Source organism: Equus przewalskii, chromosome 4 (assembly GCF_037783145.1).
Source record: "Equus przewalskii isolate Varuska chromosome 4, EquPr2, whole genome shotgun sequence".
NCBI lineage: Eukaryota > Metazoa > Chordata > Mammalia > Perissodactyla > Equidae > Equus > Equus przewalskii.
In genome coordinates, this window is record NC_091834.1 from 61,010,012 (window position 1) to 61,037,263 (window position 27,252).

Here is a 27,252-nt window from a genome sequence, read left to right on the forward strand (position 1 = left end):
TCCTGTGTGTGGCAAAGGCTTGCTAAAATGACTTCCTTTTCTCTCTGGGCGCACACATAAAACCACATTTCCTGACCCTTTTGCAGTTAGGTTGGACCATGTGACTGATTCTGCCAACACGGAAAGTGGGCAAAACAACTCTTACAGGCTTGGCCAAGACTTCTTTCACTATCTGCCCTTTTTCTTTGGCCAGCCAGGTACACAGGATTTAGTGGAGGACTCTGTGAGGGGTCTGAGGGCCATCAGATAAGAGTCTCTGAGTCACCACTTGGAGAAGACACCCCCCGAGTTGCCACTGAAGAGGGGAACCATTTGGGGAGAGATGAGACGGTGTACCAGGTGAATCTGCAGTGTGCTTTCGCTGCATTAAGGCACTGAGGTGTAGAGGTTTGTTTCCACTGCCTAGCTTAGCCTGCCCTAACGCTGTGCCTGGCACTGAGGAATACAAAACATTGATCTGTGAGCTGAATGAATTACAACTTCAATTTTTATTTTCTTATGTCTAACATTGAGCCTGTAATTGGCCTTCTCACCAATTATTTAACAAATACTTACCTAGAGGCTACTGTGTGCCAAGCATTGCAATGGTGAGCAAAAACCACATGCTTTCCATGCCCTCATGGAGCTTACAGTCTTGTGAGGAATGGATCTATATCAAACAATCACTCAAGGAAATGTAAAATTCCAGCTGTTGTGAGTGATGTGATAGCTGGAAACCTGGCATTAAAAGGGGATTTTTTTTCCCAGTTAGGAATAAATGTTGAGCACTTTCAAGGTGTAATTGCCATTTGGTAAAAATGATTTAAAAATATAACTAAGTTTGAATGTGATAAAGCAAAATATAACTAAATCTGTATACAACTAAGAGTCACGGGTTTTATTGTTAAATCTTTCCACTTAATAGTTTCAACTAGGGATTTGCTCCAAATTATAAACTTCTAAAATGCATGTATAAGAATTTAATGATGAGTGTGAAACTATCATTTGTTAGCTCCTAAGACACTTGCAAATATCTTTTTACTCCTTTTTTTTAAATTGTAGTGTTTGTTACTTTTCTCTATTAGCAATAAGTTCTTACTGTATTGGTAACAAATTCCTGCTGAACCAGAGTTTTACACAGAAGGCCTCCTTCAATAAAAGTTAAACCAGATCGAATCATTAAATACCTTCTTGAATTAGAACTCGTCATTCTGGTAACCCCCTTGGCCTTTCAAACTTTGCTTACCAAGCAAATGCTGCTTTCAGCAAGCTCATACATGGGATGAAACTATTTTAGATTTGCAGTGAGCAGCTTTGTGTTTCCACTCCCAGATACACAAATATATATCTTATATATATTTTTGATATATTATGATATATATACATACACACAATGCATATACATATCAACATCTATACATATATTCATCACTTCTGTTTAAAAACTTAATTCTCATAATTGAAAGAGTGATGAAAATCATTACATAAATGACTCATTCCACATATGGAAAAAAGACAAAGATTTTATTTCTGTAGTTTGTACAAAAAACACCAGTTGCTATTATGTTCACACAGAAGGCACTTTAGGTATTTTAAAATGGTTGAGTCAGAACAGGCGTCCACTGGATATCCAGACCACGCTCTGCCAGCAAGATATACCACAGTCAAGAATGGACTGAGGAGGATTTTATTAAATTCCATTTGAGAGAAATTATAGGATTTTAAAGCTGCAGATGTCCTAGAGATGTAATACAAATGTCACAGGTAAGGAAGCTAAAGTCCAAAACGGTAAAAGAATTTGTTCACTACACGTAATTTAGTCTTGGTCCCAGACCTAGACTCCAGGTCTCCTAAACCGGGTGCAGCTTTCTCTGCACCACAGTTTTTGCCCAACAACTGAAGGTCTGGCTGGATTATCTCTGGTTCTTCCAACACTATGCTGCCTCCATGGTCAGAGAGTTTTATGGGATAGGTCTAATTCAAATCTGTCTTCTGCCTTCTTGGTTATTTCTCTTGTGTTCTCAGTTCTCAGTCTTTTATCATCAGCACTGCTAACCCTCTGGTTTATTTAAAAGACACACCGAGTAACACCAACGAGGAGGTTAACACCCACCCAATCTGAATGGCTGGGACACGGGACCCAGCCACGCCCAGCCCCAGCCGGGAAAAGGTGAAGGGGCAACACGGTCTGCTCCAGCGTCCGACCACACGTGCCACGGCTGGAGGAGCGGCTGCCGTCCCTCCAATCCGCTTAGGCCCCGAGGTGGAAGAGGGGGCGCGCCCTGGGTAGGGGCGGGGCCAGCCACCTGTCCATCACCGAGTCCGCGGGTGGCAGCACCTACCACACCGCGGTACCTTGGCGAGGCGGGGCCGGGGCGGGAGGGCCGCGGCCGGGGGAGGCGGGGCCAGGCTAGCGGGAGCCAATCCGCTGGGCGGCGGGAGGGGGCGAGGGCGGGGTCATCGCGCGCAACCCAAACACACGGGCCGGGGCGCACCCTGGAGCCGCGCCGCTCCTCGGCCTTCCGGTGCGAGGGCCGGCAGCCTCCTCTCCTCCAGAGCACCCCCTCCCACCTTCGCGGCCCAGACCCCCGCCCCCCCACCACACCGCGGCCCCTCCTCCGCGGGGGAGTGCGCGGCGACGGTTGCCGGGAAGCGCGCGCCGCCCCTCCCTCCCCTTCTCCGTCCTCCACTCACGCGCCACCCGTTTCTCCTCTTTCTCCGTTAATAACAGCTGGGTGGCTGCGGGAGGAGGGAAGGTGGCCCCGGCGGCGTCTGGGCGGGCGCCTCCCACTCACCCGCGAGCCGCCGTGGGAGCAGGAGGATGGCGGCGGTAGCAGCGGCCGCCCGGGAGGAGGCGGTGCCGAGAGCCGGGGCGCAGAGCGCGGCGGTGGCGGCAGAGAGCGGCAGCGGCCCGTCGCGGCGCACCAGAACCGAAACCAGCGGCCGCCGCGCAGCCACCTGAGCCGCCCCTCCCGCCAGAGCCAGCGAGCGGCGCCCGCCGGCGCCGGCACCTCCTTCCTCCCCGCCTCGCCTCGCCTCCCGCGCCCCCCGTCAGGCCGCCGACCTCGCCGCCGTCGCCCCCGAGAAGGAGAGCGCGCCGGGCGCCGACCGCCCCTCGGGGCGCCGGGTGGCGGCCCTGGACGTGCGGGCGGCTCTCTGGGCCGGCCGCGGCGCCTCGGCCCTGCCCTCTCGCTCCCGCGCTCGCTCCCGCCCTCCCGGCGCTCCGGGAGCTGCGCGCGGGCCCGGCCCGGGGCAGGGCAGACATGGGCGCCAAGCAGAGCGGCCCGGCCGCGGCTAACGGCCGCACTCGCGCGTACTCGGGCTCGGATTTACCTTCCAGCAGCAGCGGAGGGGCCAATGGGACCGCGGGCGGCGGCGGCGGCGGCGGGGCCCGGGCCGCGGCCGCGGGGAGGTTTCCGGCTCAGGTGCCCGGCGCGCACCAGCCCAGCGCCTCGGGCGGCGCCGCGGCGGCCTCGGCTGCCCCGCGCAGCCGCTCCCTCGGCGGGGCTGGGGGGAGCGTGGCGTCGGGGGCCCGCGGCGCGCAGTCCTCCTTCAGCATCCCCAACAGCAGCAGCGGCCCGTACGGCTCGCAGGACTCGGTCCACAGCAGCCCCGAGGACGGCGGCGGCGGCGGCAGGGACCGGCCGGCCGGCGGGGGCCCCGGCGGGCCGCGCCTGGTGATCGGCTCCTTACCAGCTCACCTCTCGCCGCACATGTTTGGAGGTACGGCCCCCTCCCTCCCCGCTCCCCGGGTCCCTGCCTCCCGCGGGCGGCACGTGGGCCACGGCCGCGCCGGCTTTCCCCCTTCCCTGCTGCAGCCCGAGCGCCGGGGGCTGCCGCGCGGCCCACCCAGCCGCCCCTCCGGGGAGGAAAATTGCCGCTTAACCCTGGCGGCGCCGCTCCCGCCTAGACCCTGGTGTTTGATTTTTTAAAAGCACGGTGTGCACCCTCACCCCATAGCGGCTCCCCAGTAGAGAAAGTCTTTATTTTCCCCAGGAAGGGAATGGAGTAAATATATTGTTTTAAAACAAGCCGACGCAACAGCCCTCGTGCTTGTGGCTTTTGGTATCAGGAAGTCAGGAGAAAACCCATTGCTGAAATGTCGTTCTATCTGGAGACTCGAGTGGTGAGCCGTTTTTAAAGGCCAGAAGTCAGAGGGTCTCAGTGAACGTAGGAGTATTTGAAAAAGGAGGCGCTTGTCTCCTTTGGGCTGACTGTTAATATGAAACTGTAGTTCCGAAGTCTGTGTAAATAGTCCCACCTACCACAGATACTTTAATTGGACGAATGTGTTAATGAATAGTGTATTTTTAAGCCCAGTAAACTGCAACTTTAGATAATGGTTAATGTGAGTCCTGCTTCATTTGGACAGAGCGTCTAAAAAGTTGAAAACAGTTTCTTAAGGAGAGAAACTAATAATTATCACAACCCTGCCTGCAAGATGCAGCAAAAGCCCAGGCACTTTTGAAAAGCAGTGTTGGCCAGAGTTCAGGAGAAGTCACTTGTGAAAAATGGAAATTTTTAATGGCAAAATGATGTGCTTTTATGTAGAAACAGGAGGGAGGTGCACTTGGTTTGAGGAAAATGAACTCAGCCTCTTCGATTGTGTCTTATGGTGATAATCTTTACCTCAAAACAGCTAATAGTCGATAAATCAAGACACCTCTCCCTTTCCAGTTCTTGCAAAGAAACAGAAGTTAAATATAGTTAGAGATGTTGACTATAGAAGATAAACATTCCTATGTCATTGCATTATGTATCGTGATGTTACGTACATTTACAGTTGAGCACAGATGAACAGTGAAAACATCATCCCCTCCATTTTTGTGCCCCTTTCACTCGTACGTTTCTAAATGTGAAAAATTTCAGTAGGAAGTTGGTAAAGTGGGATGTTCAATAATGTAATTTATCTGTTCTGACGTTTTGTACTATCCGCATTCACGTTAGCATAAATTAAAAATGGGAATGTCATATTTAGTTGTTTCCATCTTTTTAATACTGCCTTGCCCATTCAATATAGAACAACTCCTTAATTACCTTACTTTAATTACTTGTTATAATTTTGCCGCATAAATAAAAATATTGATATTTCTTAAAATTGGGCCATTTGAGAAAAAAATCTTGTTTTGGGGAAAAAGAACTAGTGCTGTTCTTACTGTGGTTTGATCATATTAACACAGTTGAAGGTGTTGTAGCCACCACATTGAGGAGTAACCAAAGACAGTTTCTTCAGAGGGAGATTAGTGCAAGAGTAAAGGATAAGCTGGTTTTCAAAAAATTTGTCTTTTTAAAATGGAAATTTGCATTTAGCAGTTATGATCATCAAAAGACATGTATATTTAAAAGCTTAAGGAGGAATAGGAAAAGGCTTGTCAGATTAATGTCTCTTATTTTTTTAATGTATCAATTACTATTTACTCATTTGTTTTAAAGGGCTGATAACTTCCTTTGACAAAGAGCTAGTATGGCTGTATGACTTTATTTTCTTGAATATATTCCTTTCAGAGCAGGGGGCAAATAGTTGACACCCATGCTATTAATTCATAGTAAATTAGCAAATGAAGATCTGGTTGCCGAAAGTTGGAGAAGTAAAGCATTTATCTTTTTTCTTACCTAAATTCCTAGCTTTGTGCACTTAGTTTTCTTAGTACTTTTGGGGTTAGGATGATTGGGGCCTGCGAGCAGCACAGTGTCGTTGAGGAATTTGTGGCAACCTTTCTTAACCTAGTCTTTGTAGAGAATGGAGCCCTGATGTCCTAAGGCACCTATTGTATGCAATTAACTTTTAACAATTAACTTTTTTTTCGTGTACGTTTAGAATGATCTAATTGTGTATCATTCTTGGGAAATTTGAGAAAACAGTCACTCAAATAATTTGTGTTTGTTGGTTCAGATGAGGAGCCCCAGTTGAGAAGGATTGGAAGGGAATCAGAGAAATTACCTGTTCCTTTTATATGATGGGAACAAATCCTGGTCGAGACAGGGAGATGGAATATGTTTAGGTAAAAATGCATCTTTCTAGTGGCATTTGCTTTAGTGAGATTTTTACCTATATTTCAGTGGATGGGTTCATCAGGGAAACAATTGGAGCCTGTTTCTCATTGTCTGAGATTTAGAGAGCCAGATGATGAATCTTATTATTTTAAGAATTAGACTTCAATATTCTAAACAGTGACATAATTTTTTGGTATGTGTTATGGGTTAATGTGTTTATTTAGTAACAAACTGTACAGATGTTTGGGCATATATAAAGTAATTCCATCTGAAAATTGAGAAAAGGAATATTTCTGAATTAGTGGAAAGTTCTTACTGTAATTGTATAAAACTGCAATAGTACTTTTTTTTTTTATTTGGGAGTCTAGCAACTTGAATTGTTACTAGTTTGTCATAATAAATTACCTAATTGAATGAGATTTTCTATATTGCTTTTGTGTTTTGGTCTCTTTTGGACCTGTATTTTGGCCATATACACTCTTATTTAATTCTCTCTAGAGAGAACTAAAAGAGAGGTGCTTAACCCAGATATTTCAGTTTACAGAAGTTTTGTAGAATTTCCTAGAACTGAATTGTTGGCTATCAGAAGATGATTATCATACATACAGGAATTTCTAGGTAAAGTAGGTTTTTCTTGTTTTTGTTGTTCTTTTCACGCTGCTGAGAGTACTATTAAAGTGAACGAAAGCCTTCTCTTGTCTATCCCTTCTATTTTGAAACCAGTCTTTAAAGGATATTATCGTCTCATATTTAAAAGTTTTGGAGATAGCTTAGGATTTTTTTGGCTTTATTTTATGTCTGCATTTTTTCCACTGTCAAGTTGCTAATGTTCATAAAATCAATTATTATGGGTGGTAAAATAGTCTTTAATGATCCAGCAAGGATGGGGGAGGTAAATTGGACTATAAAAATATACCACAGAATGGAGATTATTTCTGGAGAAATCATGTGGGCTTTTCTTATATCCTTGAGTCTGGAAGTAAAAACGTAAAATGAATTAAGCTGGACAATTAACCTATCCGGTGGTGCTGGATTGCTTTTGACCTCCTCCTAATTGGCTTGAGTTTGTTTGGGTGTGCTCTGTTCATGAGTATTTCAGTAGTCTGATTGTAATTCAGTTGCCTCCAGTTACTTAGGAAAGGTGCTTCCTTACATTGAAGGATGTGGGTTTTCTCTTAAAACTGAATATGTTAAATATAACCTGTATTTCTAGGCAGATTTATTTCTCTTAATCTTCAGGACATATGTAGCTTTTTAAGGTGGTAGATTATGTCCATTATCTCTGTTACTGAATTGTTTTCATTCATTGCTTCTTATCAGTATCTAGTGCCAAAATGTTTGAATTTGGGATATTGTGATTAATCTACTTCCTATTCCTGAATGTTCTTTTATCCAGTTGGAGACTTTTATGGAGTGTGGCAGAAGAGAAATATCTGCTTCTTAAGAAAAATGACGCTTTTAACCTCCCCCCCCCCCCCCCCGTTACCCCTCTAAAAAACAAGAACTCCAGTGGTTAATGTTTCTCACTTGTAATCCCACGTATGTTTAAACACTGTAGGAGACACCTTGTATGCTTTGTTATGCTAAAGTATGGACGCTGTCATGGAAGTTTCTGCTTTGGGAATGTTTCAAAAAGTTCTCTTGACTGCAAGGGAGGAGTGGTTTGTGTTGGGCTGGGCATCATCTGTTATGAGAGCTGCCTGACCTAAGTACTTTTGGTACTTTGCTGGCTGCAAAGCCACTAAGAGTTCTGTTGTTACTAACAGATAGTTAATGAACAGATAGTTGGCTTGGTAACCAGTAAGTAGGTTCTTATTTTATGGTTACCAATACTGTTAACTAGATAACAGCTTTTTCCATGTTTATTATTTATTTTGTGTGTATAAGGAGAATTGCCTTAATATTATATTTATTACATATACTGGGTATATGTACAATTGGGTATATTAGCGAATGGGTTAAAAAAGAAGTATAGGAACTGCCTTGTGTAGCAGAATACTTCCTAAATGTTTTAGTTCTGCATGTACTTGACTTGTATTAACTAATGAGTTAAGTTTGTTCTACACTTACTTAAGTGTTTAGAAATTGGGGAAAATGTGCCTTTTGTATGAACAAAGACTTAAGAAATACCTTAGGTTCTGAGTGTATTAATTTTCTATGCTGCTTATTAACAGATTACTACAAATCAACTGCCTAAAACAACATGTACTTATTATCTTAGAGTTTCTATAGGTTAGGAGTCTGGGTGCAGCTTAACTTGGGTCCTCTGCAAGACTGCAATCAAGGTGTTGCCAGAACTGGGTTGTTATCTGGAGACTTGACTGGGGAAAGGTCTGCTTCCATGCTTCTAAGCTTCCTCGCTGCCTCAGCTGGTTGGCCGAATTCATTTCCTCATGGTTGTTAAGCTAATGGCAGCTTGCTCCTTCGAAGTCAACAAAGGAGAGATTCAAGCAAGATGAGCTGGTGCTACACTGTTATGTCAGTATATACATGTAATCACATAAGGCCCATTGCCTTTGCTGAATTCCATTGGTTAGAAGCAAGTCACAGGTCCTGCTCATACTCACGGGGAGGGAATGACGGAAAGGTGTAAATATCAGGAGGCAGGAAATATGAGTGACCAACCTAAAATCTGTCTGCCACATTGATTATAGACTTTGGTTGACCAGCTAAACATGCAACTGTTCTAATTTGTTTTTAAACTCATTTTTTATTGACTTTGAAAAAGTTGTAATAAGTATGTGGTAAGTGTAGCTTCAGTAAACATGAATTTGAGCCCCTTTTAGGAGCTGAGCATTGTAATTGTCTAGGGTACAAACATGGAGCTTCTGTTTTTACTCAGTGCTCAGTTGAATTTGAGATTGTTATACACTGTAACAAGTGCTGTAATAGAACTATTAACAAAATGCTTTTGTGAGGAGGGCAGCCGAAGAATACTTCCCAGAGAGGTAGCATTTGAACTGTGATTTTTTTTTTTTTTTAAATTGGCACCTGAGCTAACAACTGTTGCCAATCTTCTTTTTTTCTTTCTGCTTTTTCTCCCCAAATCCCCCCAGTACATAGTTGTATATTTTAGTTGTGGGTCCTTCTAGTTGTGGTAAATGGGACGCCACCTCAACGTGGCCTGACGAGCGGTGCCGTGTTCGCACCCAGGATCTGAACCGGCGAAACCCTGGGCGGCGGAAGCGATGTGCGTGAACTTAACAACTTGGCCATGGGGCTGGCCCCTGAACTGTGTTTTGAAGGATTTAGAAGTTTTATGTAGGGAGGATACTACAGACTAGAGAAGAATCCAGAAAAGCCACAGATTTTGATAGGGTGTACTGGAAAGTTAAATGTGTCTGAATTGTAGGGTGCAAGGAAGAATAACAAGAAGCTAGAAAAATAGGATCGGACCAGTCGTTGAAGGATTTTATAGTGCTATAAGTATGTTTTAGCCAGCCAGGTTTTTAAAGCAGGGTAGTATCATGATCAGGCCAGAGGGCACCATTGCAATCATAGTTTATATGGACAGCAGCCTTCCTGAGCAGTGCACTGGTCAGCCTTTGAAGCTGAATACAGTAACCCTGATCATGATTAAATTGCTTGTTAGGAGGGGAGAGTGGTAGCAGGAAGATAAACTAGGACTCTCAGAAATTAATTGGTGGAAGATGCCTAAATCGAAATCATGGCATTGGAGAGGGAGAGGAAAAGTTGGGTTTGATTGGGATTTCTAAGGTAAAACTGATAGGATTGAGAACAGGTGTGCATAGTGATGTCATTAATCAATATGGAAAATAAAGAGGAAAGAACAAGTTTTAGGAAATGATAATGAGGTCCTTTACACCTTTTATAATTTGAATGGCTGTAGAATTTCCATCTAGAGAAATAGCCTTTAAGTAATTGGAAATATAAGTTTCTAATTTAGGACATTACAAAAAATTGAGAAATCGTCAATTTTCAGGTTATAAATGAAGCCAGAAAGTGGATAAGATTACCTAGGGGTGCATGTAAATTGAGAAGGAGCAAGCATGGAATCCCTGGGAGCAAGAATTTTGAGAGACAGGCGGAGTTGGAGGCCAGTGATTAGAATTGAACCACAAGGAAAAGAAGTGTTTAAAATGTTTTTTATTATAAAAATAATACATATTTGTTAGAGAAAACTAAAATACAGAAAACACAGAAAAGTGCATATAAGAAATTGCAAATCACTTGTAATCTTACCACCAGAAATAGAATAAAATGTTGATGTCTCTTTTTTCATGTATATGTATGTTTGTTTTAGATATAAAATTTGGAACATTCATTGTATGTATTCTTTTGGTTTTAAACTTTCTGATGTTCTAATATAAGATTTTAAAGCTACAGTTTTCCCTCCAAGAATTGCTTTAGCTGAACCCCACACATTTTGAAGTGTTTTTGTTAACATTCAGTTGAAAATATCTTCTGATTTCCTTTGTGATTTCTTCTTTGATCCGTGGGTTGCATATTGTTTGGTAACAGACTCTTTCCACTTCATCAGTTTCTTCCATCTCATTAAATTTTTTTATCACATGATTTTTAATGACTGCCCAGTATTCCAAAATTCACTCAATAAATATTTAATGAGGAGCTCCTTTGCCATGTCCCAAGGATGCAGAAGTGGAGAAATAAGTCACGTATCCCTGCTTTTGTGGGTCTTGTTTTCTACTTGGGGGAGACAGTAAATAAATAAGTAAAATGTGTAGTGTATCAGAGGGTGTTGAATGTCATGGAGAAAAATGGAGTGGAACAGTGGGTAGAGACTGTAGAGTAGAAGCTTGTCCCTATTTTAAATAGGGTTTTAGCGGAAACCTCACCGATAAGGTGACATTCAGACAGAGACTGAGGTGAGGGAGCAAACCATGAGGATTTCTAGGGGAAAAGCATTCCCAGGCAGAAGGAACAGTAACTAGAAAGGCCCTAAGGTATGAATGTAATGAATGTATCTCATGTGTTCTGGGAACACTGTGAAACCAGTGTAGTTGGAGTACAGAGGGTTGTAGAAGATGAGAGCAGAGAGGAGTGGGGTGGGGCAGAATCATCAAATGCCTTGTATCCAGGTTTTTTTTTTGGAGGAAGATTACCCCTGAGCTAACATCTGCTGACAGTCCTCCTCTTTTTGCTGAGGAAGACTGGCCCTGAGCTACCATCCGTGCCCATCTTCCTCTACTTTATATGTGGGACGCCTGCCACAGCATGGCATGCCAAGTGGTGCCATGTCTGCATGGATTTGAACCAGTGAACCCTGGGCTGCTGAAGTGAAACATGTGAACTTAACGGCTGTGCCACCTGGCCGGCCCCAGGTTTTTGATTTTTGACCTGGTTTTTGATTTTTGTTTTATTTTGATTTGGGTTTGATTTTGTTTTATTGAGAGATGGGGAGGCATTCGAGAGTTTTTTGGGTAGAAGACTGACATTACCTGACGGGCTTTTACAGGATTACTCTGCCGCTAGGTGAGAGTAGACTGGAGGCTAAGAGTCAAGCAAGGAGGCAAAAATCTAGGCAAAGGGTAGCAGTGGCTTGGACCAGGGTAGTTGGACCGGAGGTGGTGAGCAGTGGCCAGACTCTGGATATCTGGTTCTTTGAAGATGGGGCCAACTGGATTAGATGTGGAGGAGTGAGAGTGAAAAAAGAGTCAGGATTTGTATAGTTTGTTTTCGGTCTGATACTGTTAACCTACCATTGCTGTCAAAATTCTGATATGCAGTTTTATAGTTTTCTAGTTCTCAGAAATTTGTCAAAGATCTGGGATTGTTAGAACCAAAGATATGTATTTATTTAAGACATTTGATCTTTATTGCCAAATTGCCCTTTAGAAAGGGCAAACTTCTTCAAGCAAGGTATAATTTTTAGGATTATCTAAATCTTTTTTTTCTCCCCATGAAGACTCGTGAGATTTTTGATATTTATAAGTACTGGTTGGTAGATGCATTTTGATTAATATCAGAATCATTGTTCTATTCAGTGCTTTTTTTTTTTCAATAAAGAAATTTAGTATATCAAAAAAGAATAAGTACATTACATCATTTGAATTTAATAAATTCTGACCATCCTGTATATCCTAATTTTTTTTAATTGGTTAGTCTATGATAGTTCATTAATTTATCCTATTTATATACACGTGAGCTGAGAAAAAAAGAAGAAACTGTATACGTAATCGGTTATTACATGTAATTTGTTTCAGAGAGCCAGCTCTTCGTTTGAACAGTAAATTTTACTTTTTGTTGTTGTTGAGGAAGATTTGCCTTGACCTAACATCTCTGCCAGTCTTCCTCTATTTCGTATGTTGGATGCCACCACAGAATGGCTGAAGAGTGGTGGATGTCCGTGCCTGGGATTCAAACCCACAAACCTGGGTTGCCAAAGTGGAGCACATGAACTTAACCACTATGCCACAGGGCCAGCCCCTACTACTTTTATTGATTTTTATTTCATTAGTTCTGCTCTTCTCTGTTAGTTTCTTTCTCATTTTGTAAAGTTAATTTTGTTCTTTCTCCTAGCTTCTTAGTTCATTTATTTTTCATTTATTCTTTTTTAATGATAAAAGCGTTTAAATCTATGATTACTCCTCGGTACATATAGTCACTTCCCATAGTATTTTCATTGTCTTTAAGTACACTGGTTTCTTTTTAAATCAACTCTATTGAGGAATAATTTTGTTAACTACGTTTAGATTTTTTCTTTTACTTGGGAATTATTTTAAAGTGTGGATTTAACGTTTTTAGGTGGTACCTTTACTGTTGTTGTTCTTGCTGCCCTTTTTGTTATTTCTAGTGTTAACTAGAATAATTGCATTGTGGCCAGAGAATTTCAGACCTTTTCATTTGCCTATGATAGAAACACAATTCAAAATATCATTAAGTGGAAAAACAATATATTGTGTCAAATTATTAGAGAGGATCCTGGGTTGGCCCACAGAATTCAAGGAACGAGTGCAGAAACCAGGGTCCCTGCAGCTGAAATTTAGCACTTGTGTGTGTTCACCCACACCATCTGGTCTCCTTTTGCTTCTTACCTCGTTTTGTCATCTTCTAGTGAATACAAGTCGTCTTTAAGCTGATGGCCTGCAGGCTCACTCTTACTTTCATCCGCATGTGATCTGAGAGGCCTGAAGGGAGTATTTACCTTTACATCCAACAGAAGACTCCGATTAGCCCCATTTAAGTCATGTGCCTATCCATAAATCAGTCACTGAAGAGAAGGAGATGGAATGCTCTGTATGTGCAGGCTGTGTTCTGGTATTATGGGGAAGAACTTGGGTCTTCAAGTCAGGCTGCCTGGGTCGACTCCATCCACACTATGTGACTTTAAGCAAGTTACTTAACCCCTCTCAACCTTAGTTTTCTCATCTCAAAAATCAGGATAAAAATAATACTTAGTTTGTAGTATTGTGAGGATCAAAGTAATCTACATAAGGTACGTTATACCTTTATATTTTTAACTAACATTTGAACCTCTCTATCAAAAATGGAAATTCATATGCCACTCCCCATACTCACTCCCTTCAGAAAGACCATGTACTTTTCTCAACTTCTCAGATTTTGCAGAAACAATCCAAAATTTTAGTTTTAGGTTTTATCATTATTTTTATTATGTGACTTCTATTTCTAAGAATCTTCCCTGAATATTTGAATTAAGCTTTTTTGGGGGGTGAGGAAGATTGGTCCTGAGCTAACATCTGTTGCCAGTCTTCCTCTTTCTCTTTTTTCCTTCTTTCTCCCTACAGCCCCAGAACATAGTTGTATATCCTACTTGCAGGTCATTCTAGTTCTTCTGTGTGGGATGCCACCACAGCATGGCCTGACGAGCAGTGCATAGGTCTGCACCCAGGATCTGCACTGCTGAACCCCAGGCTGCCAAAGCAGAACACGTGAACTTAACTATTCAGCCACGGGGGCAGGCCCAGAATTAAGCTTTATAGCACGTTTACTGTACTAGTCATGTGGCAAAAACTTTGTAAATATTCAGTGTTCTTCACAATTTATTTGACAACAAGGTTATTGATCACCAAAATTATTTAAATCATACATAAAAACTTACTGCTCCATTTAAGCGTAAATATATGTAAACTGAATTTTTGAACCAAAGAAAATAGGTATGATGTGAACTATACCAATAGGGATAATCATAAAATTCTTAGAAATAAAATTATGCTGTGGGCTGGCCTGGTGGCACAGCAGTTAAGTTCGCACATTCCACTTCGGTGGCCCGCAGTTTGCCGCTTGGAATCCCGGGTGCAGACATGGCACTGCTTGACAAGCTATGCTGTGGTAGGCGTCCCACATGTAAAGTGGAGGAAGATGGGCACAGATGGGAGCTCAGGGCCAGTCTTCCTCAGCAAAAAGAGGAGGATTGGCAGCAGTTAGCTCAGGGCTAATCTTCCTCAAAAAAAAAATTTGTGTTGTGCTTAATAGCACTTTTATAACCATTTGAATGTGCTACAAAATATTCTTAATCAATCTGAGTATGTTTTGTGGGTGGTTGGAGATGGTTGGGGGATGGGTGGTGAGGAGTTAAGGTGGGTCAGTCTCTTTGTTAAGTGTATGCTACTTCTCCAGGGCAGAATCTGAAAATCTTAGTATTTTTATAGTTATTGTATGATTTACGGCATCTCAGGCAGCCTGGATGACGTGTCATTTGATAAAGCATGTTACCACGTTGTGGTGCTTTGGCACTCTCTAGTCTGAGAGGTCTAAGGTCTTGATTTGGAATTCTCCAGATTTCCTGTTTATTGTAGCACTTCTTCAAAAACAGCACATCTAGTCACAGTGAAATCTTAGTTCCTTATTAACTCTCGTTGTCCACTCTTTCCACCATCTTGCCATATTGAGTTCCTTGGAGGAATGCCATTAGTTTCTTTAAAAGAAAAAATAAATGAATATTTAATATTATAAACCACTTTGTGTCTTTAAATATTGAACTAAAAACGTTACTTTTTTTTTTTTGTATATTCTTTTGTTTTGAGTCCTTCTAGTTGTGGCATGTGGGACGCTGCCTCAGCCTGGCCTGATGAGCAGTGCCATGCCCACGCCCAGGATTTGAACTGGTGAAACCCTGGGCTGCCCACAGTGGAGTGAGCGAACTTAACCAGTCGGTCGCGGGGCTGGCCCCAAAATATTACTTTTATTTAGTAATTTATGGGTTAAGAAAGTGATTTCACGAGCACTAACTCATTTGAGTCTCATAAGAAGTGTGTAAGGTAAATAATTTCCTTCCTTGTTACTTGGAGATGAGAATCAGGAGTTAGATGAGCTACATGCACCTGTTGTATTTTAAATGTTATTTATTTTGTATCTTACTTGTAAAGTGTATGGAACCTAATTAACTTTCTTCTCCTAATCCAGTGTCTATTCACAGTTGGCTGCTTTTCTTTTTCTGCACAATTTTGTGTTTTTTAAAATTTATTTAGGTTTGTGTGTAGTCTACAAACCCTCCCTCAATTGTATAAATCTCCTCTCAGGTTATTCATAAACTACACATTCCGTGAATTTCATGGTGGTGGTAAAGTCTCTCCTGGAGCCTTCGGACTGACTCCATTCTGAATTAGTTATCCGGTGAGGTCTCTGTTCTTTATCACCCTGGGGATTCCATTTGCCTCTCAGGTTAAATCTCTTAGTTCCTTAGTTTCATCTTTTCTTTCTTCGTGTAGTAGTCCATTGTCTTTAGTGGAACACAGTCTCGGACGTCCTACTGAGAAAGAATGTAAAGGAAGAGGTTGAGACTTCATTGTCTGAAAGAAAATGTTTTATTTCTGCCCTCACTCTTGATTGGTAGTTTGGCTTGTTATAGAATTCTAGGTTGGAAATTATTTTCCCTCAGTGTTTTAAATGTGTTGCTCTGTTGCTTTCTGGCTTCCAGGTGTTGCTGTTGAGCACCTTGATGTCATTCTGGTTTTTGATCCTTTGTGTGAAATTTCTCTTTCCCCACCCCCACCCCAAGCTTTTAGGATCTTCGTTTGCCCTAGGGTTATAAAATTTCATTATTATGTGTCTTGGGATGGATCTCTGTTCATCAGTTGTGCTGCTTATTTGGCAGGTCCTTTCAGTTTGCTCTTGTTTTTTATTTTGGGTAGTTTTTAAAAATTATTTCCATGATTATTTCCTCCACCATTTTGTTTTCTCATTATTTCAGTGTTAGACCCTTAGAGTGATCCTTTGCTTTATTTATCTTTTTTCTCTCTCTTTTTTAAAAATCTTTTTGCAGGGATTTTCCCCCCTCAACTTTATTGTCTAACCCTTTGTTCTGTAATCTTTTAAAATTTCCAAGGTGTTTTCTTATTGTGAATTTTTTCATAGATTCTGTTCTTATTTTATGGGTACAATATCTTTTTCTAAGAATACTAATGATATGTATTTGTGCTTGCATATATGTGTGTGTCATATGCTTTTTTTTTTCTTTCTGGCTACTCAGTTTCTTCCCAGTTTTAGGGTCTTTCTTCAAATGTTTGGTGATCTTTGGCAGGTTACTCGTACTTTAAAAATATGGCACTAAAAAGCTGATTGGAAGCTGTGTGTGTGTGTGTGTAAGGTCATCTGTCTGGGCCCTTTTGTTAGGAATACTAAATTATGGTCTTTTTCTCTTGGGCTGGTCCTATTTTCCAAAATGGCTGTTCTCTCTTCTTGCCTAGAGGACATACTTTTTTTATACCAGTGTTCTAGGAGCAGAGTGAGAAGAAGGTTGGGAGTCTTCACACTTAGTGTGGTACTTTGATTCAGTCTTCATATTCAGTATCAGTAGTTACCTCTGCCTTTAGCTGTTTGTACTGTCCCCAAGTCCAGAAACTTTTCCCTCTCCCAATCACAGAGCTCTAGTCTAATTCCCGGGTTGGGGAGGAGCACTTGCTTAGTTGCTTGAAGTCAAGGAGGACAACTGGGGAGTTCTGACTGCTTCTTACACAGGCTTGCAGTGAATCTTGCTCTTGTTAGTCCTCTCTGGTGCCTGCTTTCCTAGTTCTGCAGTGAAAGTTACCACTCATTCATTTTCTTTCTGTGGTCCAATTGTATTGCTTTTTTTTCATGTTCTCTGTCCTTTTATAGGCTTATTCCCTTTAAAAAATACATTTTTAATGAATTTAGTAGGATGTTGGACTGAGCAGAGGCTGATAAATGTGTTCAGGCAGTTGTCTTTAACTGGAAGTCCTCTTTTTGTTATTGCAGAAGAAATACGAATCCCTTTCTGTGAAATTTAAACAATATAAAGTGAAAGTTACTTCCAGTCCTCCTTTGGTTATCCCATTCTCTCCCCAGATGTCACTATTATCCTTTTTTATAAATATACTTCCTAACTTTTTAATAAATTTATTTATGTGCTTATAAATACAGAGAAAAAGAGTTTGATTTTGTATGTGATTTTGTGATGGAGAGTGTTACTATCAAGAATGTGGTCATACTATATTCTTCTAAAATCTTCCTTTCTCTCTTTAATGTGTTTAGGAGGTTTAATTGCTGTGTACTTCCTGTTCCCTAATACTGTAGTTTATTTACCCATTCTTCTATTGGTAAGAATTTAGGATGTTTCCACCTTTCCTCTTTTCCAGTGTTGTAGTAAACATCTTTATGAATATGTACATATGTACAGATTTTTTTCTCAGATGGACACTATCGTGACACCAGCCATCTGGAATTAGTGTCAGACTCCACAGGTTTAAGGACATTGTCCTGACAAGACTGCTCTCACTTAAGATGTCAGCCACACTTTGGGAGTCCCCAGGTTGCCTGCACTTCTGATCAACTGACTACAAATTTGTGGGGGGTTCTACCACCCGTCAGGTTTGATAATTCACTAGAATGACTCATGGAACTCAGGAAAATGCTGTACTTGGAATTACAGTTTTATTATAAAGGATGTAAATTAGGACCAGCCAAATGAAGAGACATAGTATGAGGTTTGAGAGGGTCCTACATGCAGTGCTTCCCTGCCTTGTCCTTGTGGAATCAGGCTGTGTTACCCTTCTGGCACAACACAGTGTTCATGAACTAGGAAACTCCTCTGAGGTGTCCAGACTTCGGTATTTGGGTTTTATTACATAGGCATGGTTGATTAAAAATTGGCCATGTGGTTGAACTCAATCTCCAAATTCCTCTACTCCTCAGAGGTTTGCCTGGCTCAAAACACCCCAACCCTTTACTCACGTGGTTGGTCTTTCTGGTGACTAGCCCTCATTCTGAATCATCTCATTAACCTAAAGTCAGATGTGATCCAAGGGTCTCATGAATAATGAAGACACTTTTATTACTTGTGAAATTCCAAGGGTTTTAGAAGCTCTGTGCCAGGTAGCCAGGAACAAAGACCTGACAAATTCTTTATTATACAACAGATTCCTAGAGGTAGAATTTTCTGGTTTAATGGTATACACACTTTAATTTTTAATAGATACTGAAACTCCCCTCCAAAAGCATTACTAATCTATTCTGCACCGTTATATGACAATACTAAATTTTCCATGACTTTGCTGGTATTAGATGTTATTTCTTTTTTCCTCCATTTCACTTGATGAAAAATTTTGATTTGTATTTCCTGATTGCTAGTGAAAATGAGCAGTTTTCCATGTGTTTATTATTAGCCATGTATTTTCTGTTTTTAATTGCCTACTCAGTGACTTTGCCCTTTTTTTGTTTGGTTGTTCATCTATTTTATATTGATTTGTAGTTCATGCTATTTTCTACAGATTAGTCTTTGGTTGTTCATATGTTTTAAATATTCCCTCCCAGATTATTGATTTATAAGATTAAATTTTTATGAATTAGGTTTATTGTGTCAGTTATAAAGGTGCAGGGTTATGAATTTAAATTATTAAAATGGTTCTTAAAAGTCTATTGCTTTCTATAAATGAAGAAGAAAGGGGCTTTATTAATGGCAAGATTTTTTTGTGTGATTTTTAGCTATTTCAGGTATCTAATTTCATAGGGATTTAAATTATATAGGCTCCTGTCTGTTCCACTTTTTGGAACAGTTGAATTCTTAAGGGAGAATATTTATTATGACAGTCTGATGAGAGAAGTCCACAGGTAATAACTAATTAAAAGAAATTCTGTGGATGGTATTTATTCAGATCATCCCTCTTCTGTTTTATTAAAGGTAATTTAGAATTGACCGTAACTCCAAGTGACATAATTCCGTAAATATTAAATTCTCTATTACAGTAATTTATTATATGTGTAGTATCTTTATAAATTGCTATGTGGGGTGTTCTTTATGGAATATAGAAGTATGTAGTAAAAGACTTAGTTCTTACCATTCAATATTTTACCATTGAAGAGTTTTTTTAGAAATTTAAATGCTTATTTTTTTGGCATAAAGCTATCAGAAAAACGTAAATAGCTTCAGTAAATATTAATGAAGCTTTGTCTCTGGAACTCTTAGTTGTATATGTATATATATTGAAATATATCTTAATATACCACCATGAATATAATCTTGTTCATAATGATCTTGTGTAATAATATTACTAGCTCACATATGTAGATATTTTAGTTTATAAAAGCATATTTACGTACTCTATATCTTCAAGTAACACTTTGCCAGAGACAGAACATAATATCTCCATTTTATAAATGAGAAAACAGAGACTTTGAGATGTTAAGAAATTTGGCTTTTAAGTGGTATAAATCATAATGACTCTGGATCAATTCAGTACTTTTTTTCATTTCACCATGTGTCTTAGTTTCCTGTGGATGCTGTAACAAATTACCACAAATGTATTGAGTTAAAACCACAAATTTATTATCTTATAGTTATGGAGGTTAGAGGTACAAAATGAGTTTCAGTGGGCTGAAATCAAGGTGTTGGTAGGCTGCTTCTGGAGGTTCTAAGGGAGAACCTGTTTCCTTGACTTTTCCACCTAGACACCACCTGGATTTGTTGACTTATGACCCCTTCCTCCAAATTCAAAGCCAGCAACATTGGGCCAAGTCTTTCTTACACTGCTGTCTCTCTGGTTTTCACTCTTCTGCCTCACTCTTGCACAATTTAAGGACCCTTGTGATTAAGTTGGCCTACCCGGGTAATCTAGGATAATCTCCCTATTTTAAGATCAGTGATTAGCAACCTTAATTCCATCTGCAACTTTAATTCCACTTTACCATGTAACCTAACGTGGTTCCAGAGATTAGGCTGAAGACATCTTTGGAGGGCCATTATTCTACCTACCACACCATGATAACTCTTGAATATCCTATTGTTTGAGGAAAATGCAGTATTTTTGGTTATATTAATGAGTTATCAATAGGAGAGAAAGAAAAAGCATTGAGATCAAATGTAAAAAAAATACTTTGAGTAACTTGAATAAGCTATTAGCTGTTGTACCTAAAAGAAAATTATAAGGAATTCTTGATCTAAAAGATGGTTACGTGAGTATTTTTCAAATCTGCTATGAAACAATAGAAATGAGTGGACTAGTAGAATTAAAAAAAACAACAAACAAAAGAAAAAATGCAGTGATCATCTGGTGTAGACTCTTGAGCAATTCAAAGCAGAATTGTCTGTTATTTTTATTCATATTAAATCAAATGTTAAAAACAAGTCCAGTTATAGAAAGAGGTTCTTTGCTTATAATCAGTAGGTCCCCAAGGAATTTATGGATAAAATTCAGGTGGTCCATAAGCTTTTGAAATCATATACAAAATTTTTTGTTATATGTTCATTTTTCTAGAGGAATACTCTATAGTTTTCATCACATTCTCAAAGAGATATATCGCCCTAAATTAATCAAGAACCATTGGTCTATGAATTTTTTTAATGTCAAAATTATTAATTTTTTGGTACAGTTATGATGTTTTTGTATAGTTCTTTTGTATTTGAAATTTTATGTATAAAACAAATTATTAAGCTTCTGATATATGCTAGGTGCTGATAGTAGTGAATGTAACAGACATGGACCCTGTTTTCATCAAGCTGGGTAGTTGTCATTTTTTTTCTTAATTTAAAAAAAGGTGACTATGTTTTCTCCTGAGCCTTCTCTAATTTTGTCATCATTGGGAACTGACCTCTTTGTGAAAAGAAAACAGCTACTTTTTTCTTTTTTTTAAATTTAGGATTAATTTGCATACGTTGGAACGCACAGATCCTAAGTGTACGGTTTGAAGAGTTTTGACAAATACATTTGACAATACATGGTGTAACCAACACACTATCAAAATAGAAAACACGTTCTTCACTAGAAAAATTCTCTTATGTTCCTTCCCAGTCATTCCCACCCTATTTCTAAGAGGCTGATTAATATTACCTATTTCTATTATCATAGATCAGTTTTGCCTGTTCTTGAGCTTCATATGAATGAAGTCATACATCATGTGCTCTTTTGTGTTGAGGGGTTGGGGTAATTGTATAATAAATTAGAAAAGGGAGGGACACATTGGAAAAGGTAATGCAGTTCTTTCTTGCTACTCCCATTTTCCCTGCTCTGTCTCCTTCATGCCAGTCATTCCCTCCTCAATCAGTTGCTGTCCAGGAACACAGTTCTCTAATGTGTGGACATCAGAGCTAAGAGTACCCAAACTGTTTAACTAATGATGGATATATAGTAGAAGGCTTGAGTGTGTAAGTATCTCAAAAGATAAACTTAATTTATAAATTAATGCTTAAATTTATCCATTTAAATTTAATTTATCTGATTGGCAAAGCTTTTGGATAATTAAATGTTTTAGACGGTATTCACTATAGCAAAGTGGGATATAGTGGTTGATTTATTTTTATCACGAATTGTCAATTCTCGGGAAAAGGACAAAGTTCAGGGAACTTTATTTTTAGGATCCTATTTCCAAATATGGGAGAAATTTCACTTGTCTAGGGAATGTAGAGAATTGGTTGAACCAAAGATTCAAGAATTGGGAATTTATTGTTTTTGTTTTAGTCTAAATCTTTTAAAAAATTAAGTAGAAAATGGCTAGACATATAATTTTTTCTGCCTATAATACGTATTTTGTTTTCATATGTGAGTCTAGGAGGTATCAGTGGGTCAAAGATCATATTAAGTTTTTTGTACAACTTAACTGTAATCCAAAATAACAGCTAGGCCTAAAAGAAATTCCAGCCTTATGCAAGAGGAACCAGAAAAGGGAATTGACTATTATGATAGTGAGACAGAATGTACCAAGTCTTGAATATGGAATCCATATTCACCAAAGATGAGAACAGGAGAAGAGAAGGATCTGCTCATCTTTCATATCAAGCTGCATGGGTTGAGAAAGGTGACTAGGACGGCAGAACTTGAGCCTGGGGATTCCTTTAGAGTCTCTGGGGAAGAGTGTTTTTAAAAAGCTAGTCAATGGGCTTGACTAAAATTCCTAAAAGCAATCTGGGGCATAGTTAGCTGTATTTACTTTTGACATATTAAATATTTTTGGAAGGGTCCCTGGGTATGGTGAGAACAAGTTCTATTTTGAGGTCAATAGAGCTAGCTTTATGACCTTCATCTTTCATTTTCTGGGCTTCAATTTCCAAGATAGACTAAAGAATAGTGAGGCTTTTTTTTTCTCTTTTAAACCATGTCCATGTCTTGGATTTGAATATACTAGTGCAGGCAAATCCCATTATTACAAACTCCAAAAAGGTAATTATATTTACTGTATAAGAACAAATGGTTAGGTCAGCAGCTCAGAGAAGTGTCCTCTTGTTAGGCTAGTGCACTAAAAGGAGGGTCCTAAAGATACTTTTGAAAGGGGTGTGCTGTTGCTTGTTCAGAGAAGGAGGTGGTTTCACTTTTTTCAGAGGGAATGGTGAATTGGTTTTGTCAGCATCATTCCTTAATGTTTGAAAGCAATCTTCTGTCTGAGAGTTAGGAGCTCTAGAGGAATTTGAGAAATCCAACAAGCTTATGCCACAGAAAATTAAGGTCTGCTGGGGACCATATTGTCTACCACCCCGTTGACATTATTCTTGCTTTTGCTGTGTATCCACATACTTAATGTCATAAGACTTTTTTAAAAGGTGGTGTTATATGTAGCAAAGACTAGAGAAAAGTATTCCTTATGTATGAAAATGTGATAGTGGGCTTTTACAAGCAAAAACGGCACAAGGCTTAGATATTCTTTTGTGTTTTAGCTGGCTTTAAAATTCAGCATGGAGGAAACTTGAATTGTTCCCCTATTATCATACATAATCTATGTATCTGATTTTGCTTTGTTGCTTTACTTTTTCACTCAGTCAAAAAATATTCAGTGCCTGCTGCGGTAGCTGGGTAGGCTTTCTGGTACTGGGAATGCAAAGGTGAAAAACACTTAATTGTCTTAAGCTCATAGTCTAATGGATAGATAGCTTGGAAACAAATGATTATAATATAAAAGTAGTATGGATTGTGGTTTGGTAATTTTGTTACCAAATTAGTGTGTATATGTGTACATAAAGAAAAATGACCAGAAGGTAATATCCATAACACTAAAAATCGATTATCTGTGGCCAGTAGGAATACTGCTATTTTTTTCATATATTGCCGTATATTTTCTATAGTAATACATGTTTAACTTTTATAAGCAGAAAATAACTGGTAGTGGTATCATCTTTTGTTACTACTCCTGTGCTACTATTACTCCTACTTTCAGGGCTCAGATTCATGCTCAAGTCTGACTCTAGGTGTGTATCCTTACCCCTCAGACCTCAAGGAGAAAAATCTGCTTTGGATAGCATCATTGAGAGTTTACTCCTATTGAACGCTTGTTCCATAACATTCTCCTGGAAGGTGGAGTTCTGTAGCCAAGCATGTTTGTAACCTATTAAAGTTCTGTAATAAAGAAGGAAATCTGGTTAACTTGTTTTAATTCAGCATTTCCCAGATTTCACAGTAACTTGACTTTCTTTTTCATTCATCCTTTATTGATATTCTGTGTCTCTCAAACTTTAGTGGGCTTGAGAATCAGCCCCACCCTCAGAATTTTTGATTCAGTAAGTTTGCAGTGAGGCCTGATAATGTGCGTTTCTAATGAGTTTCTAGGTGTTGCTGCTGCTAGTGGCCCAGGAACCACACCTTGTGTTCCCTTTGTCATGTGATTTGCTATTCTGTTTTGCCTTCAGTGTAAACTCATAGAACTCTTTGAGTAGTGTTTTGCTGCTGAAAGAAGGTATCATTCAAAGTGGGAAGAAATTGTATTTAGCATGGAAAGAGCCTGGGGGTGGGAGGAAGCTTCGTTAACAAAATTACCCAAGGGGCAGTATTTCACTTCTATCATGAGTATTTTTCTGCTTTACTGTGAGCTTCAATTTAGTCGTCTGTAGATGGAAATTATTAAACCTACCTCAAAAGATGGTAATAAGGATTAAATGATATAATATTTTCAAAAGTGCCTAGTACAGAGCCTGGCACATTCCAAGTGCTTACCTCCTTGCTAGTCAATGTACAGTCTGTGGAACAATGACGTTCCCTTCACTTGGGAGCTGCTTAGAAATGCACAATCTCAGGTTCCACCCCAGGTTTACTGAAACAGAATCTGCATTTTAAAAATGCCCGAGTGATTTGTATACACATTACCACATGAGAGGCACTGATGGTGGCATACGTCTTGGAAAAAGCTTCCCTAGTGTGGTATGTCACTTATTTTCCATTTTATTAACTGAGCACCTAGGGCTGTTTCTGTATAGATCTTACCACGTGGAATATTATTTATTCTAATGTCCAGAAATACTTTGTCCAAAATGTCCCTAATTTACAATGGTTTGACTTATGATGTTTTGACTTTGCAGTGATGTGAAAATGATAAACATTTGGTAGAAACTCTACTTCGAATTTCGATCTTTTCTCAGGTAGCCATAGGTACAGAACACTCTTGTGATGCTGGGCACTGGCACCGAACCACAGCTCCCACTCAGTCATGAGATCACGAGGGTAAACAACTGATACCCTTACAACCATTCTGTACCCAGACAAACATTCTGTTTGTCACTTTTAGTATAGTGTGCAATAAATTACATGAGATGTTCAACACTGTTTTGCCCAGCTGTAAGCTGATGTAAGTGTTCTGAGCATGTTTAAGGTAGGCTAGGCTAAGCTATGATGTTCGGTAGGTTGTGTGTATTAAATGCATTTTTGACTTAGGATATTTTCAAATTATGATGGGTTTATCGGGAGATAACCCATCATAAGTCAAGGAAGATGTGTATTTACCTCAGTGTTTCCTGACTATAAAATAATGTGTGCTAGTATTAAATCTTGAGATAACACATAAAGGTATAACAAAGAAAATAAAAATTACCTGAAAATCCACTCCCTGAGATATATACCCCTGACACTTTGGTATGCTAGTCGGTACATCTCTTTATACATTTGTATATGTGCACACCCAATTAGTTTTGGTTATCTTTCCCTTCTTTTTATCTCCCACATCTCCGCTTGCCTGATAAACTTGTGTTTATCTTTCGAATTCTTGTGCTGTGCATGGATATAATTATATACACACATATATAGGGATTTTGTGGTCGTTGTTTTACAAAAATGGGATTATATTATGGATGTTTGTCTGCGTCTTACTTTTCTCACTTAAAACATTGTGAAAATTCCTCGAGTAGTATACCTCAGATTCTTTTTAATGACTCCATGATATTCCATGGTACAGATATTGGGCAAATTATTGAGCTATTTTTATTGGTCAGTTTTTGCTACTGCAGACAGAAAAAAAAATCCTCGTTCATATATTCTTTGTATACTGATGCCATTATCCCTAGGATAAATTACCAGGTGGGGATTGCTGGATCGAAGGGTAATTTTTAAAAATAATTTTTATTATGAAATATATCTTAAATATAGAAAAACATAAAAAACATATATGCATCTTGAAGACTAATAAAGTGAATCTTCCTGTACCGCCACCCATGCCAAGAAATAGAACATTCAGTGTTTCCTAGAATCTCCCTCTGTGCCCTTTTATAGTATTCTCCCCGCCCCTGGGATAACCGCTATTTCTCTTATCTTTTTTTTTTTTTTTTTTTAAAGTTTGGCCCTGAGCTAACCTCTGTTGCCAATCTTCTTTTTTTTTTTTCTTCTCCCCAAAGCCCCCAGGTACATAGTTGTATATTCTAGTTGTGGGTCTTTCTAGTTGAGCTATGTGGGATGCCACCTCAGCATGGCTTGATAAGTGGCGCTGGGTCCACACCCAGGATCTGAACTGGTGAAACCGGGGGCCGCTGAAGCAGAGCATGCGAACTTAACCACTTGGCCACAGAGCCACCTGCTCCTTTACCCCTCAGTTATGCATACCTAAACAGTGAACATTCTCAAACAATAGGCTTGGCTTTGAATATTATATAAATGGAGTCATTTTAAGTATATGACATTATTTGTACTTTTCATCTATATTATTGTCTTAGCTGTAGTTTATTCATCTTCATTGATACATCATATTCCATTGATTGATTATACTATGATTTATCCTTTGTTTTGTTTTTGGTGAGGAAGATTGTCCTTGAGCTAACATCCTGTTGCCAGTCTTCCTCTATTTTGTATGTGGGATGCCACCACAACATGGCTTAATGAGTGGTGTGCAGGTCAGGGCCTGGGATCCCAACCAGCCAAACTCTGGCTGCCGAAGCAGGGCACACAAACTCAACCACTATGCCATAAATCAGCTGGCCCCCGATTAATCCATTTTTATTGTTGATGGAATTGATGGTGTTTTCAGTTTTACATTATTATAAACAATGTTGCCATGAACGTTTTTATTCATGACTCCTGGTGTGCATGTGCACAAGTACTCTGGGGCAGTGGTCTTCAAAGTTTTTTGCTTTTTTTTGTCCCCCAAATAATTTTTTTAAACTATCTACCTTCTTGCACATTTTTAAGTTGACATCTAATATTTTTTAATCATAGTGTTTACATAGTTGCAAAGGATGTAATTTCAGTAATATTAAAAATATTGATATTTTAAAAATAGTTATCACTCTTTTAAATGTATCCAATGAAATATAAATACCATAGTGTCTTGAGATTTGCTGGCATCCTTTAAAACATCCGTGAACAAGCTAGTCTGTCATTGGAAATTTTACATTGTTTGTTTTTCACCTTGAAATCATATTTCTGTTCTATTTCCCAGAGGAGCATACTTTTATGTTTAAATGTCTTCAAATCACTTTATCATACTCCTCTTCATGTATGTATCTATATACATACATGTATATTGTGTAGTATTTATACATAAAATTTCATATATTTTAAATATACCTTAAATTTCATTAAAAATGTTATGTTGCCATCAAGCTCTAGATACTAACATTTATTGCAGTTTCTACTAATACACAATTGATGAAAAATAATGTTGAAATTATAGAAATTTCATATACATTTGGCATAAAAAGTA

General features: G+C 39.4%; 1 protein-coding gene across 4 annotated transcripts in view; it reads left to right on the forward strand.

Annotated features, from left to right (window-relative positions):
• The first annotated feature begins 2,772 nt into the window (after positions 1-2,772).
• ZNRF2 (zinc and ring finger 2) overlaps positions 2,773-27,252 on the forward strand; it is a 91,366-nt gene continuing 66,886 nt past the window's right edge. For 3 of the 4 annotated variants that reach the window (XR_011539186.1, XR_011539187.1, XM_070616145.1), the window contains exon 1: positions 2,806-3,702. Coding sequence is in view for 2 of the 4 variants with exons in the window: in XM_070616145.1 (XP_070472246.1) it covers positions 3,243-3,702 (460 nt within the window). In the remaining 2 variants the exon portion in view is untranslated. Of the gene's footprint in view, positions 3,703-27,252 lie in introns of all 4 variants that reach the window. The other variant, XM_008522959.2, reaches the window with a different exon arrangement.